At 42.1% G+C, this 16,957-nt stretch overlaps 1 protein-coding gene across 2 annotated transcripts in view; it reads right to left on the reverse strand.

Annotated features, from left to right (window-relative positions):
• The window catches only part of DENND4C (DENN domain containing 4C), a 245,983-nt gene that overhangs the window by 63,692 nt on the left and 165,334 nt on the right, over nt 1-16,957 (reverse strand). For both annotated transcript variants that reach the window (XM_073636528.1, XM_073636518.1), the window contains exons 16-18: nt 16,723-16,855; nt 14,927-15,133; nt 8,008-8,136 (exon numbers count right to left, since the gene is read on the reverse strand). In XM_073636528.1, coding sequence (XP_073492629.1) covers nt 8,008-8,136; nt 14,927-15,133; nt 16,723-16,855 — 469 coding nt within the window. The remainder of the gene's footprint in view (nt 1-8,007; nt 8,137-14,926; nt 15,134-16,722; nt 16,856-16,957) is intronic.

Genomic DNA, 16,957 nt, shown 5'->3' on the forward strand with positions numbered 1-16,957 from the left:
CAAAATGCAATATTCTGTGTCAACAAAACGAAATCCCTTAGGCGTATAAAAACACACCTTGGGGGCGTGGCTAAGTAGCAGATGTAGACGGCCGCGTTTGTCTCCCTCTCCACCGATAATCCGTGCAAAGATCCTGCTATATACTATAATCCGACCGAACCGAACCCACACCACACAGTACCAGTACCCCCCGTAATGGCGAGCCACACGAACACTCCTCCGTTGTTGCCACAAACATGTCCAGAAGGCTTAAAGAAGGTAAAGGCCCTGTGGATGATCCCAGCCAAGATGGCGCCGGGTCACAGCGCTTCTCTAAAGAAAAATACAAGGAGGCTGCACAGAAGCTTCTCTTCGGAGGAAAGACCCACAAAGACACCCTACCTGCTGTACCTACCCCAGGAGAAGCCTTAGGGGGCCATTTGGAAGCAGATGACACCGTCCCGCTGGAGGATGCAGGCGGATTGTCCCCTTAGTGGAACACAGTGAGTACACCTAGAGACTTTTTACTGGGCCACAGGCAGCCTCCCCGGGTATAGAGGATGAAGAACCCACCCACAGATATTTTCTCGGCCGTAACATCCTATAATCTGTCTATTAAAGCCCTTTCTGATTAAATCAAAGGGGTGAAGGCAGAAATCTCAAATGTGCGCCATGACATGCAGAAACTAAGAGAGCGGACCTCTGCCTGGGAAGGCAGAATGAGCACAGTGGAGAATGACATGGCTCCCATGCAAAGGGACCTGAAATATAACTGCCACCTTACAGCACAACATGCCGCGCTTAGATGATTTGGAAAAATCGCATTAAGGCGCAATAATGTGCACGCCCTGGGCATCCCTCAGAGGGCCGAGGGCAAAAACCCTATTGCTTTCATAAAACAATGGCTTCTCTCCACTTTTGGTAAGGACGCTTTCTCACCTCTATTTGCCGTTGACACACAGGGTACCAGCACGCCCTTTACCATCGGGCAACCATCCCCACCCATTTCTAACCAAACTGCTGAACTACAAGGACAGGGACGCGATTCTCTCCAAAGCCAGAACCATGAGCGGGGCTATGGCTATTGACAACTCCAAGGTGTCATTATTCCCAGATTTTTCGGCAGAGCTGCAAAAGCAACGTGCAAAGTTTATCGAGTTGAAAAAAAGGCTCAGAGAGCTTAACCTGCAATATGCAATGCTATACCCTGCCCGCCTTAGGGTGGTCGCATTGGGAGAGATACATTTTTTTGATCGACCTAACATTGCAGCACAATGGTTAGACCGTGAGGACAGAGCACTTAAAGATGCCAGACCGCAACGTTCAGCTCATGCTTGATGGTCCATCACCCTATCTAACAGAGGTTTTGGGAGGGGGCAGAAGGTTGAGGTGCCCCCCCCCCCTCCTTTTCTTTCATTATTCCTCCTAGCCAAGGCGGATAAAGGAGAACACGCACTCTGCGGAAATGAAACCCCAACTACCATCCGGAATTTCTTATTGCGGGAGTTTCCACTGGCCCCCCCACCCCCCCGCAAGAAGTATCTATGCGGGAAATTTACACTTCAGCCTGGTTGGCTCCAAACTTTAAAATACCTTTGACGTGTTTCTTTCTTCTTCTTTTATCCAGTTTGTTATGTTTATTACTTCTATTGAGACCCACCAGTATTCCAACCCTGGGCCTCCATTAATATGGACTCTATCGAACTGACCACATGCATTCAAGGTAACTCCATTATAAAGAAAAACATGTATGCTTTTTTTGACTTTGTTGTAAATATATACCATGCATACTAGACTGGCATGGCCACGCTCCTGATCACTGTACCTCCATATGGCGGCAAACTTTAAAAATGTTGTCCTGGAATGTTCGGGGACTGAGCAGCCCTGTGAAAAGATTGGCAGTCCTTAGACACCTTAAATCCGTGGGGTAAAGTATAGTACGTTTACAAGAGACCCATTTCTCCCCTGACTCTACACCCAGCTTTGACCCCCCCCGAGTATATGGCACCCAATTTCACTCAACCTAATCTGCATACTCTAGAGGAGAAAGTATTTTGATACGTCAGTATATTCAGTTTCATTGCTCTCAAAAGCTTAAAGACTTGGGGGGGGGGATATGTATTCCTACTGTGCACGGTCTCTGGCTTGCTATGTAGAGTGGCTGGGATATATATACCACCGCCGTTCTCGTCCGAGATCCTCAGGTGCTTGGCAAGATTTATGTCCCAATTTCCGGATGTACCACTCCTGGCAGTGGGCGATTACAACAATTACAGTCCCTGACAAAAGTCTTGTCGCTTGTGTACAAACTGACCTGAAGTGCCGCTAAAATATTTCTAATCAAGATTTTGTTACAAGAAATGGGTCATTTTAATCCCAACAGCTTATGTTTCAGTGCAAAACGAAACTGACAAAAAGTATTCTAATATTCACAGCTTGGTAAAGCCCATTGAGTCAATTTTTGCCAAGACATAAGTGTTGTCGCCTTGTTATATAAGCTTCACCTGTGACTAATAATGGATCAGTTAGGTCTCAGGTGTGTATAAAAAGAACACCAGTACACTAGACCTTCTCAACTGCAACTAGACCTCTGCAAACATGCCTAAGATTCACCCGGGGACTAAAGTGTTGATTATCAAGAGGCTGAAGACCAGATCTACTGCTGATGTGGCAGACACCTTCAATGTGTCTCAGTGTCAAGTTCAGAGGATAAAAAAAAGATTTGAAGAGACTGGAGACGTTTTGGACAAGGCCAGGTCAGGCTGACCCCGCAAGACAACTGCTTGAGAGGACCGTTTGTTGGTTCGAAAATCCAAGGCCAGCCCATTTTCCACTGCAGCAGAGCTCCACGAGACCTGGTCACCTGAAGTCCCTGTGTCAATCAGAACAGTTTGTCGGATTCTGTCTTGAAATGGCCTCCATGGTCGAATCAGTGCCCATAAGCCAGCACTAAACAAAAGAAAAACCGTGTAGCATTTGCCAAGGGCCACAGCCTGCTAAAAGGATGGACTCTGGAAAAGTGGCAGAAGGTGGATTTTTCAGATAGATCTTCTGTTGAATTACACCACAGTTGCCGCAAATATTGCAGGAGACCTACTGGAACCCGCATGGAGCCGAGATTTACCCAGAAAACAGTGAAGTTTGGTGGAGGCAAAATCATGGTCTGGGGTTACATCCAGTATGGGGGTGTGCGAGGGATCTGCAGGGTGGAAGGCAACATCAATAGTCTAAAATACCAAGAAATCTGAGCTACCTCTTATATTCCCAACCATAAAAAAGGCCAAATTTTGCAGCAGGATGGTGCTCCATCGCATACTTCCATCTCCACATCAAAGTTCCTTAAGGCAAAAAAGAGCAAGATGCTCCAGGATTGGCCAGCCCAGTCACCAGACATGAACATCATTGAGTATATGTGGTGTAGGATGAAAGATGGAAGACAAAACCAAAGAATATTGATGAACTCTGGGAGGCATGCAAGACTGTTTTCTTTGCTATTCCTGATGACTTCATCAATAAATTGTATGAATCCTTGCCAAATCGCATGGATGCTGTCCTTCAAGCTCATGGAAGTCATACAAGATATTAAATTTGGATCTCACAGCACCACTACTTAATTTGCTGACATATTTTTGGATTTTCAGTAAAGTTGTTCAATTTCTGTATAGGCGACAAAACTTTTGTCTTGCCAAAATTTGACCTGTCTGTCTTGATTAAATGATAAATCTTTTTTCAGTGAAACTAATTTATTTCAGTGCATTAAACATCATTTGGGAGGGCTTTAGCTTTTCATATGAGCTATTTCTAACACCAATTGATTAATTAAAAGTCAGGTTAATAGAAGGAGTTTCTACAAAATAGAGAAGCGACAAGACTTTTGTCAGGGACAGTATATAAATCATCAATGGGACAAACTACCCGCACACTCCAACATATCCCCAAGCAAAAGGAGGAACTTACCTCTTTCGCTGGCTTACTCATGTTGCTCAGCCGTGCATGGGAGTTTGTCCAGGATAGACCTTGGCTTAGTTAATAATGTACTACTCTCACTGGTTGTAGCCTCAGATTAAGGCAACAGACACATATCTGATCACTCCTCGTTTTGGGTGACTATCTCATTGCCTACCACCACTAAACGTACATGCTGGAAACTTAACACCTTTTGGCTTTCTTTGTTCCCGAACCCGACCCCATGCGAGAGCTGCTGAAACTCTTTATTCAGCATAATCTAAACTCAGCCAATTTAAATGTTGTATGGGATGGTACCAAGGCCTATATGAGGGGTCAATTTATTAAAATAATAAATCAGATTAAAACAAACACGAAAGCTTGGGAAGCAAAACGGTCAGGAAATCCGAGGATAAATATATTGCTAATCCTACAGAGGACACAAGGAGAGCTTGGCTGGGGGCACAGTCCATGTCCAGACAACTGGCGCTGCAGCTGGCTGAAAACAAAAGATTTTTCTTGCAACAATCCAATTTTGAGGATGGGGAGTTTACTGGGCACATTACTAGCGCATGCACAGAGACCCACCTCTCTTGTTTCGGCCATCTGTGATGATCATGCCCAATCCCAGACTGCTACAGTGGTGCAAATCTTTAGGTTGTTCTATGCTGATCTTTATACATCTAAAGTGTAGCCCACAGAAAAGAAAATTGAGGGATTTCTGGAAAAATGTGCACTGCCCTGCCTCTCGACCTTGGACGCTGCCCCGCTAACGGAGGAAGAATTAGCCACGGCCCTAGCACAAACTCACAACAATAAATCCCCAGGGGCTGATGGCATTCCGTCTGAGGTCTACAGGCATCATGCAGGCACACTGCTACCCACGCTATTGCAGGTCTATAATGAGGCACTGAAAGAGGGAACCTTGCCCAATTCCATGAATGTGGCAATCATTATTGTACTTCTGAAACCAGGCAAAGACGCTACTCTACCAGACTCATACAGACCCATTTTCTTGCTCACGACAGATGTCAAACTACTGGCCCGAGTGTTAGCAACCAGACTGGCCCAGGTGATACACAAGTTGGTGCACAGAGACCAGTCAGGGTTCATCCCCACTAGATCCACGGGCCAAAACATTCGGAGGCTCTTGCTAAACTTGCAGCTCCCTGTTGACAACACTGGAAATCAAGCTATTTTCTCACTGGACACAGCTAAGGCCTTCGACAGTGTCGAGTGGCTTTACCTGTGGAAGGTGTTGGATCATATAGGCCTAGGTGCAAATTTCAATAGATGGGTCCAGTTACTGTACGCCCAACCATCGGCCAGGATCAGGGTTAACGGGGAACTATCGGAGCCCTTTCCGCTGTTTCGGGGCACCAGACAGGGGTGCCCATTATCGCCCCTGCTGTTTTCCCTGGCCCTAGAACCTCTTGCGTTGCGAATTTGGGGGGGCCACAACATAGTCGGGTTCAAGTGCATCACAGGCACAGACGTGGTGTCACTGTATGCCGAGGACACACTACTGTATCTGGGTGATACACAGGAATCGCTGCGCGCAGTCATGGCTCTTATCAAGGCCTTTGGTGAGCTATCTGACGTCTCCATTAATTGGAATAAGTCAGTGCTAATGCCAATAGACCCCATAAAGGCCCCCTTGCCTGACTGTGCAGAAATGATACAGGTATCCTCCTTTCGATATTTAGGCATTCAGGTTTCCCCGGATCTATCTCAATACATACCTCTCCATCTAACCCCTGTACTTAACAAATTCCGTGACAAATGCAATGCTTGGTGCAAACTACCGTTATCAGTAGAAGGCAGAATCTCATAAAAATGGTATGGGCACCCCAATTACTGTACGTATTTAACAAGTCCCCGGTTTGAATACCCCGACGATGGTTTGACAGGATAGACTCCCAGTTTAGGGAACTGATCTGGCGCAAAAAGACAGCCAAAATTAACTTATTGACATTACAATATAACAACAAGGATGAGGGGGGACTGGCGGTCCCCCATTCTAGAGCCTATTACCTCGCTTCCCAGCTAAAACAGCCGGGGGTGGGGGGGGTGGGGGGGACTGATAGACTCATCGGATCCAATCCGCTGGCTTCCGACCACAACAAATGAAAACACCACAGCACTAACATGCTTGGAAGAGGGATACATGCACTTAGAACCTGGGGCCTCCACTACACTCCTTTTAAAGACACCATGGTCTTATACCAAACGGATTCTGGGAATACGGGTCTTCCTGGCACACACCCTCTTATAGCGAAACCTGAACTACAGAGAACTTCTTAACCGCTTCCTGACCAGTCGCCGCAGTTATACTGTGGCAGGTTGGCTCCCCTGTGTGAGCCGTCATAGCTACATGTTGGCTCGTGGGATTGGGATAAGCAGCAGGGGTGCCGATGCTCGTGGCCGCGATGACCACCGGCCACGAGCGATCGCAAGCACGAGGGACTGAACGCGGAAGTGTGTGTGTAAACACACAAATCCGTGTTCTGTTCTGAGAGGAGTGACAGATCGTGTGTTAATATTAGCTAGGAACCACGATCTATCACTTCCTCTAATTAGTCCACTCCCCCTTCAATTAGAATCACCTCCCAGGGAACACAGTTAACCCCTTGATCGCCACCCCTATTGTTAACCCCTTCACTGCCAGTGACATTTTTACAGTAATCAATGCATTTTTATAGCACTGATCGCTGTATTAATTCCAATGGTCCCAAAAATGTGTCAGCATTGTCCAATATGTCCGCCATAATGTCGCAGCCATGATAAAAATCAAAGATCTCTGCTTTTACTAGTAACAAAAAAAAAAAAATAATAAAAGTGTTATAATGTTAAAATCTATCCCCTATTTTGTAGACGCTATAACTTTTGCGCAAACCAATCAATATACGCTTATTGCGATTTTTTTTACCAAAAATATGTAGAAGTATACATATCGGCCTAAACTGAGAAAATTTAGCTTTTTTTTAAAAAAAAGGGGATGTTTATTATAGCAAAAAGTACAAAATATTGTTGTAGATGTTATAACACTATCCTCAATGCAATCCAAGATGCCTCCGGTCTGCCATGCAGGCGTAAATGGAAGGAGGATGTGGGGACCATGAACGGGGAGACATGAAATCTTTGCCTCGCCTCCTTGGTCTCAGTATCCGCTTCTCAAAAAACGTCTCACCTATACCTGTTGCACCGGGCATATAGGACACCGGTGCAGCTCCATAAGTGGGGAGCACGTGACACACCCCTCTGCCCAAAGTGTGTGAGGGATCATGGTGACCTCATACACATGCTCTGGAAATGCCCCAAACTCTTCCGCTATTGGAAAGAAGTCCTTCACATAATATCCCAGGTCTATACTACTATTATCCCACGAAACCCTGTGGTGTGTCTGCTGGGTGTGCTAGATGAGGAGACGCTAACCCCATGAGCTCAATACAGCGGTCCTTCGTCTGCTGTATGTTGCACGTAAACTGATTGCACAATTTTGGATAGTCCCCAGGGTACCCACCAGGCAACAATGGGTTGAACAGGTTAACAAACTACTGATAAGAGAAAAACGAACATAACACAGAAACGCACCATGCAAATTTTATGCAATGTGGCAGGCTTGGTTAGATGACCCAGGATTTGCACCGCATCAACTGATCAAAGAGAGACTCCTACAAGGATAGGGGGTCACAAAGCCCTAGATTAGTGGCCGAGAAGACCTTGTGTAGCATGCAACACTATATGGTACTGGTGACTTTGGTGGGTCAAGGTAATCGTTCAGGTACTACATGTCCTCAGGGCCCTGAGGATATGTATGGACTAATATGACTATTGTTTTTTTTTCTCCTCTTCTTCTTTTTGAGTTTGTTCCTTCTTACTCTTTTTTTTTTCTCGTATTTGTCATTATATGTAATTTATGGTGATAGAACCATGCACAGATTTGTATATATTGTACTGTACAACACATTGTGAGATGACAATTGTTTCACTCCTTTTCCTACTGTATACTGTATGACATGTACTCTGCACTATGAAAAACAAAATAAAACACTTTTTTTTTTTTTAAATCAGAAAACATACCTTGTTGTAGTAACCATATGTTATTGCATTAGGCTGTATTCCAGCATTCTTCATCTCAATGAAGACTTTTACTGCCAAAGCAGGGTTCTCCCAAATGCCACACAGCTGCATTACCACTCTGTAACAAACCTACAAAGAAAGAAAATTAACATACTAATGTTGAAAGTAAACTTGAACTTGAGGTTACATTTGTAACAAAGCAAATGCCTTCATCGGTCCAGTAGGCTGCATGGTTAAAGCTGAAATCTGGACAAAAACAAATACAGGGGAATTCATAAATGACACTCTTTAGAATTCCGTCATGCCTCTGCACAACACATCAGTTGGAAACAGGTACATAAATATGTGGCAAGCACCTCGTGTGGAGGTGCAATAAGGCCAGTATGTCCATACACTCCATCCTCAGTGCAGCTGAGCTCCCTTCCTGCCGCTACAGTCGTCACGTATTAGAGCTGCGCGATTCTCTCACGATTCTCGCGGCGTAACATCATCTTTCACATTAAAACAAAAAAAATTGGGCTAACTTTACTGTTTCGCTTTTTTTTTTTAATTCATTGAAGTGTATGTTTTCCCAAACAATTGCATTTGAAAGACCGCTGGGCAAATACAGTGTGACATAAAACATTGCAGCAATTGCCATTTTATTCCCTAGGGTCTCTGCTAAAATATATATAATGTTTGGGGGTTCCAAGTAATTTTCTAGAAAGATTAGATTTAGACTTAGACTTTAAGTGGTTAAACTTCCTGCATTTACACTTGAAAACTTGGCAGACTGCCCAGATTATCTATTTACACAGAAGTTCTATCCCTTTGATCTAAGAAGGAAGCTTAGTTACAATGTTTCAAATTAAAAGACTTGGCAGAATGCCCAGATGCTTTCTTTTGACAGCTGAGTGAGCAGCTAAAGTCTCTCCACTGGTTTATATGAAAGAATTGGCAAGAGAGATGTCAGGGGAGGTGAATCGAGATCACATTTTTTTAACGATTAATTGTGCAGCTCTATCACGTATACAGTGCAGCAATGGAGCGGTTTTGTAGCTAGGTTGGCGGAACCTGATGGGGATTCAGAAACACTAGTATAGCAGGCAGTGGTCAGATTCCTTAGCCAGGCAGGCCACTGCCAGCTGTCAACAAGGAGAACAGACCTGATGGGAAAGGAGTCCCACACAAGGCTGTTGTCTGAAGATGTGCTTACCAACCAGTGAAAGTTGGGGGGCGGAAGGATGAGGATCCCGGTGGCAAATATGCTGCCTACTAAAAAGCATAGACAGCCACTCTATTGGTTTCTGTACAACAACTTACAAATGGTCTTAGGCTTCATGTACACAGGGAAATTTTTACAAACTCTCCTGAACGATTTAACTTGACAGATAGTAACCCACATTTAAAACGCCCGTTTTGCTGCGTTTACATGCCAAAATTAGAGGCGTTTTGCTGCGTTTGCGTTTAAAAGCATTTTTCGAAAATAAATACAATTTTTTTTTAAATAGCCAAAAATGAAAAACGCCTGTAAACGAAACGCGGCTAAACGCGAGTTACCTTGTTTAGCTCTTGAAATGGCTGTAAACTCAGCTTCTAAACGCATTTTTTTGCGTTAAAAAAAATGCCTCTAAACTCAACTACTAGAAACGACTGTAAACGACCATGTGTACATGTACAGATAATATATCAGAGGAGAGTTCAGGGGCAGTTGAAAAAAAAACTCCCAATTGCTCCTAAAGTTTAGGAGCAGCAGTGGACATGAGGCCTTAATTATCTCAAGTTTTGTTATCTATGAACTGAAGGAAATCTTTTAGTTTAGTGCCTAATAGCACCACTTTGTAATATGAAACTGCCTGAATCTGCCACATGTTTCAGTGAAGCTACAGAAACTGGCTGCAGGACTTTTAAACCTTTTAAAGAGCCATACCGCAAGAAAAGTGGTGTTTGTCCCCTGACAATGTCTTCATACAAGAGTCATGTACAGTATATTGGTATATAAACCTAAGTGCCCCTTTATGCATGTCTTCCAGATCTGTGCAGTAATCCAGCATGAAAAAAAAACCTGCCCTTTGCCTGTGCAGGAATTTTCTTTAAAGACCTGTTACTGAATGGTCTAAAGTTATCAGTGGTGCACTCCAAGGTTCAGTGTTGGGACCCTTACTTTTTAATATCTTTATAAATGATATAGGGCCTGGGATTAAAAGTACCATTTCAGTGTTTGTGGATGACACCAAGCTATGCAGTGGAATAACGTTCTTACAGGATGTCTCCAATTTACAGGCCGACCTCAATGCACTGTTTCATTGGGCAACTATGTGGCAAATGTGGTTTAATGTTGATAAAAGTAGTTATGCACTTGAGACTAAGAATATGCATGCATCATACATACTAGGGGGAGTACAATTGGGGGCATCCATAGTGGAGAAGGATCTGGGGGTTTTGGTACATCATAAGCTCAATAAGATCATGCAATGCCAAGCTGCTGTTTCCAAAGTGAGCAAAGTCCTTTCTTGTATTGAGAGGTATGGACTCCAGAGAGAGTGATATCATTTTACCCCTGTACAAATCATTAGTAAGACCTCATCTGGAATATGCAGTTCAGTTTTGGGCACCAGTTCTCAAAGGATATCGGGGAACTGGAGAAAGTGCAGAAAAGGGCAACCAAACTGATAAGAGGCATGGGGGAGCTCAGCTATGAGGAAATATTAGAGGAACAGAATCTATTCCCTCCTGAGAAGAGGAGATTAAGGGGGGATATGATCAACATGTACAAATATATAAGATGTCCATATTAGTGCTGAAACAACAATAAATTGCCTTTACATATTAACTAAATTATATACCACACTTTTCTTTTATGGTTATTAACCGATTAATCAAAACAATAATCGGCTAACTAATCGATTAAGAAAATAATAGTTAGTTGCAGCCCTAAAAAATCCCCTAAAATTAGCCCTTTATAGTACAAAAAAAGCAGATAATCACTACTGTAAGGGGTTCAATTTTTTTTACTGTAGAACTGTGAAAGTAATATTTACAGCAGAGATTATTTGCTCTTTTTGAAAGGGCTCATTTTAGTTTTTTTTAACCCCATTATGTTACTGGCTGATTAATCGATTATGAAAATAGTAATCGATTAATTTCAAAATCGAATAGTTGTCGATTATTCGATTAGTTGTTTCATCCCTAGTTTTTTTAACCCCATTATGTTACTAAATGTCTTAGACCTGGTTCATATCTGTGTTTTTTGGTGCTTTTTGCAGAAACGCACTACAGTTCATTTACATGGTTTCCTATTGGACACGTTTACATCTATGCTTTTTTCAGCCGCTGCATATTTGGAAAGGGTCAGGGACTTTTTTTAACGCAAAATGGTGCTTTAATGGTTCAATATACTTCAATGGAGAAGCACGTAATAAGTTTTCGCAGCAATTAATCTGCCCAACGACAAATTGACCAAATAAAATGCAAATCGCAGCAAAATGATGTGTGCAAAAATCAAAATGCACAGCAAAAAGAACTGCAAAAACACATTAAAAGCAAACTGCATAGGTGTGTAGTACTGAGCCTTATGACACACGGATCAATTATCAGACGAGAATATTCAGACGAAAAATCTTTGTACATTCGCTGAATGAAAGAATGTGGTTTGAAATTTTCCCTTGTTTTTAACATTATGTTTTTAAAATGAATGTAATTTCTCAACGATAACCACATACACTGTCTAAAAATTCCTTTGACCAAGAAGTTTTCTATTATTTCTAAATTTTCCCGTCACTGTGGTTGAAAATGAACGTCAATTTGACCTCACTAATGATTAGAAAATCGAACAAACGTTCTTAAAATGACATTTTTTTTTGAAGGAAGACATTGTTTGTTTTTTAAATAAAAAAAATTTGATCTCTGAGTCTGATGATATTTACCAGATTCACCCTTTAATAGTATATACAGTATATCTCTTCTAATAGCATATACAGTATATCTTCTAATAGCATATACAGTATATCTCCTCTAATAGTATATACGGTATATCTCTTCTGTCTGTTATTCTCAGAGTGGATTAGATATTTTGCTCCCTTAACCATATAGTTGGTTATTTATATTTACCACTGCATAGAGATATTTAACCACCTCCCGCCCGGCCACTGCACATATACGGCCGAGTGGGCGCTTACTCCTGAGTGGACGTTCAGGAATGTCCCTCAGAAGGAGGGGGATCGCGCGTGTGCGTGCAGCAGCGCGATCCTGATGCGCTCGTGTCACCTGAACATGGCGCATCTCCGATCGGCAGGAGGGTTCTGTGATTGGCCCTCCTGATCACATGACGGCTGTGTCCAATCACAGCCATCATTTGATGTAAATAGAGAGCCGGTTGCTAGGCAATCATCTCTCCTCTTCTCACACAGAAGTTTTCAGTGAGGAGAGGGGATCGCTGAAGCCAGCCGGTGATCAGCGAGTATGAGCTTTTTTTTACAGCTTTTTACACACTGATCCATGGCCCAGTGTCCCCACACAATGTAAACACGCATGTCCCCACACAATGTAAACACGCATGTCCCCACACAATGTAAACACGCATGTCCCCACACAATGTAAACACACATGTCCCCACACAATGTAAACACACATGTCCCCACACAGTAAAAACACCTGTCCCCCACATATGTAACAGTAAAATCATATGTCCCAATGATCATCTGCACACATATGTCCATGATCATCTGCGCACATCTGTACATGATCATCTGCGTACATATCTCCGTGATTACACAAACCAATTATACACCTAACGGGATTTTTTACACCAAAGACATGTAGCAGAATACATTTTGGCTTAAATTTATGACAAAATTTGATTTTATTGGATTTCTTTTAAAACAGAAAATATTTTTTTTTTTTTTAATTTCCGCTCTTTTTTTCACTTATATCGCAAAAAATTAAAAACTGATTTGTGAATAAATACCACCAAAAGAAAGCTCTATTTGTGTGAACAAAATTATAAAAATTTCATTTGGGTACAGTGTTGCATGACCGTGCAATTCTTATTGAAAGTGCAAGAGTGCTGAAAGCTAAAAATTGGCCTGGGAAGGAAACGGGCAAAAGTGCCCAGTATTGAAGTGGTTAAGAATAAATTGCCTTTTTTAAAAACTTTACATATTAACTAAAAATTATACACCACACACTTTAAAGTTATTAACCGATCAAAACAATAATTGGCCATCTAATCGATTATGAAAATAATCGTTAGTTGCAGACCTAGTCCATATAGTGAACTTGGTGTTGAGTTATTCACTTTAACCACTTCAATACCAGGCACTTTTCACCGTTCCTGCCCAAGCCAATTTTCAGCTTTCAGCGCTGTCACTTTTTAAATGACAATTGCGCGGTCATACAACACTGTACCCAAACAACATTTTTATCATTTTGTTCCCACAAATAGAGCTTTCTTTTGGTGGTATTTTGGTATTTGATCACCTCTGCGTTTTTTTTTTTTTTTTTTGCTAAACAAATAAAAAAAAATACTAAAAATTTTGAAAAAAAAAGAAAAAAAAAAAAAGGCTCTCTTTGTTACTGTTATAGAATTTTATAAAAAAGGAAGTTTTCGCCTTCACTAATGGGCACTGATGAGGCTGCACTGATAAGGCGGCACTGATGGGTATTTATGGGTGGCACTGATAGATGGCACTAATAGGCATCGCTGATGGCACTGACAGGCATTGCTGATGGGCACTGATTGGCATCCCTGGTGGTCCACGGTGGCATACCTGGTGGCCATCCAAGATCAGCATCCCTGGTGATCCTGGGCGGGCATTCGCTGGGGAACTGTGCTAATCAATCAGCGCAGACCCCACTGTCAGGAGAGGCGCCGATCGGCTCTCCTCTACTTGCGTCTGTCAGACGCGGGTGAGGAAAAGCCAATACATGGCTTTTCCTGTTTACACTGTGATCAGCCGTGATTGGACACAACTGATAACGTGGTAAGAGAGGCCCTTTACCGAGATCGGTGATGTGGTGTATCAGACTGACACACCACATCACTGATCGGTGTGCCCCGGCGGGCGCGGCCTATCCTGCTGGACATCATATGATGTCCAGTCAGGATAACCGAACCACCGTCCGGCCGTCATTTTGCTATAGGCCGGGCGGGAAGTGGTTAAGGTCATCACAAAGGACAAGGGGCACTCTTTACGCCAAGAGGAAAAGAGATTTAATCTCTAAATACGGAAAGGTTTCTTCATAGTAAGAGCTGTGAAAATGTGGAATAAACTCCCTCCAGAGGTGGCTCTGGCCAGCTCAGTAGATTGCTTTAAAAAAGTCCTGGATTCTTTCCTAAATGTACATAATATAAGTGGGTACTAACATTTATAGGTAAAGTTAATCCAGAGAAAATCTGATTGCCTCTCGTGGGATCAGGAAGGAATTTTTTCCCCTGCTGTATCAAATTGGATCATGTTTTACTGTTTGCTGGGGTTTTTTGCCTTCCTCTGGATCAACTGTGGGTATAGGATTGTGTGTATGAGAATTTATTGGTTGAACTAGATGGACTTGTGTCTTTTTCCAACCTGACGAACTATGTAACTATACTGCTGCTCTCTCTTCTTGTTCAGGATAGCCAATCTTGTAACAGATTCCTCTAGTTTTCTACAGGCAGAGCTTCCAGATCCTACCCACAGCTCCGCTCATGCTATGTGCAGCCCAGGGATGTGAAAACTAATTACAAGGTAATAACTGTGTTTTTAAGGGCATTTGAGGCACACAAAGTGGCTTTATATCCTTTGTGGCTATTGGGGAAAATATTTAAATTAATATTTAAATGAAAATTGTTGTGCCCGAAGTTCAGCTTTTAAATAAGCTGGACTTGATAATTAACATAAATTGATTAAAAAAAATATAAAGAAAAAACATGCTCAACAGTTTGCATTTTACAAGTACTTACTTCATCCAATGGATCCACTTCAGTCTTTCTCATTTTGACCAATGCTTCATAGGACTTCTGAAGTGCTCTGGACTTTGACTGGGAAACCTTCACATAAACTGGCAAACAGATGAACCACAGACTAAAGCATTGGCTAAACAAGCACTTGGGCCAGTTACTGGGATTGGTGTAATATTTCCTGGCAATCTTGTGAGCCGCTTTAACTTCCTGCAACAAAAACAGTTAAATCTTGTAATGTTCACTGATGGTTATGTATAGAGAACATACATTATATAGGAGAAAGACAGAGTTTATGTAATGTAAAAAACCTACAGTCCAACTGTGCCCTGTCATATCACAGGAGAACAGATTTTTTTTCCTTTTTAAAATGTGCACATGCAGCTTAAACTAAACCATAATTCATATGACTGTGTTTCGCATGAGCACATCTACTTGACAGGCACAGAAGATACACACTGCTTGGCTTAATGCAGCCTGGGATAGTGGGACCATCATTTACAGCTGAAATCTATAGAGGGAGGAGGGCAAAGAATACCAAGATTGCTTGTACAGTTAGGCAGGCCATAGATGAAGCAATTTTCAGCAGACTATTCTGTTCTCCCAACAAGGGCTATATCTACTGGCAATGATCACATGTAAAAATCCAACATGCTGGTTGTACCAAAGTCTATCCATCCATCGACTTGGGTACAACCAGCATGTCTTCTTTTTTCAATCAGCCTGCCCACAGATGGTTTGAATCTTGGCCAGTTCAGCAGGGACAGACCGAAATTCGAACCATCTATGGGTGGCTTTATTCTCTGTCACTTAATATGAAGAGTCGTTTTTTTATATTGCATTTAATTTTTTTTTTTTAAATAAAATTTGCATTCTAAAGTTGAATTGTACAAAAATTAAGCAGCATTCCCATGTAAACATAATTTCCTTAAAGTGGTATTAAGCCCTATTCTACCACTTGTACCTACAGGCCAGCCTATAGTAAGGCTTACTTGTAGGTACTGTGACTATCTCCTAAACGTGCACAGTTTAGGAGATATTCGGAGTACATGCAGCCAGTGACGTTATCAGTGCATGCGCTCTGAAGGTCAGGCATACAGTGCCGGACCTTCAGAGCCCGTGCCGTAAACGGCGGGAGTGATGTTATCGCACCCCCCCCGCCACTCATGTACCTGGAGGACGCGAATCCAGAAGAAAATACTGGGGAAAGAGGTCACCCTTTCAGCGGTGACAGCATGGCGCTGGAGGGCTTCATTCTAAGGTAAGTCTTGCATAATGTGCTAGTATGCGATGCATACTAGCACATTATGACATTGCCTTGCAGGATATTTTTTTTCTTTTTTTACATCTACTGTGGTTTACTAACGCTTTAATGTAATTATTCTTTGCCAAAAGGGCCCCTAGTACTTTTTAAATATATGTTAAATCCCATTTTATCATAGATGCGATTTTAGCATAAAACCAATTTTGTAACAACATAACTAAACGCCTCTTTTTTAGACATGGCAAAAAATCATGACACTACTTGTCTACAAATTTGCAATTTAAAGGAGTCACAAGACTGTGTGCTCCAGGTATAAGCCATACCATAATTTATTGGCAAATATTGATACCATTTACATTGTAACTGACATACTTTCATGTAATATGTGAAAGATACACATTCTTTTTTGGTAACCTCATAAATAAATAACACAGACACCAGAGCAGAAATAATGTAGTACACAAACCATAAGCAGAATGTGCATGTTATACTTTACAGCTGGTAGAGATATATCATCAGTGCAATGATACCTAACCTGTTTGGTCCTTTTAGCAATAAATGTAGGACTGCTTGCAGTTCGCTTGTCTTTTGAGTTTCCATTAAATGTAAGGTACTGCTCACGAGTCCGGTCAAAGAGAGCATAGTCGAGCCTTGGAAAATTTTTGTAGCTGAGGATAAAGCACAAAAAATACTTTTAAAGAAAGCAATTCATTCATTCACTGATAACACTATTATTAAGGATTAGTTATAAAACATAAAATGACATATAG

The sequence above is a fragment of the Aquarana catesbeiana genome, linkage group LG01 (assembly GCF_042186555.1).
Source record: "Aquarana catesbeiana isolate 2022-GZ linkage group LG01, ASM4218655v1, whole genome shotgun sequence".
NCBI lineage: Eukaryota > Metazoa > Chordata > Amphibia > Anura > Ranidae > Aquarana > Aquarana catesbeiana.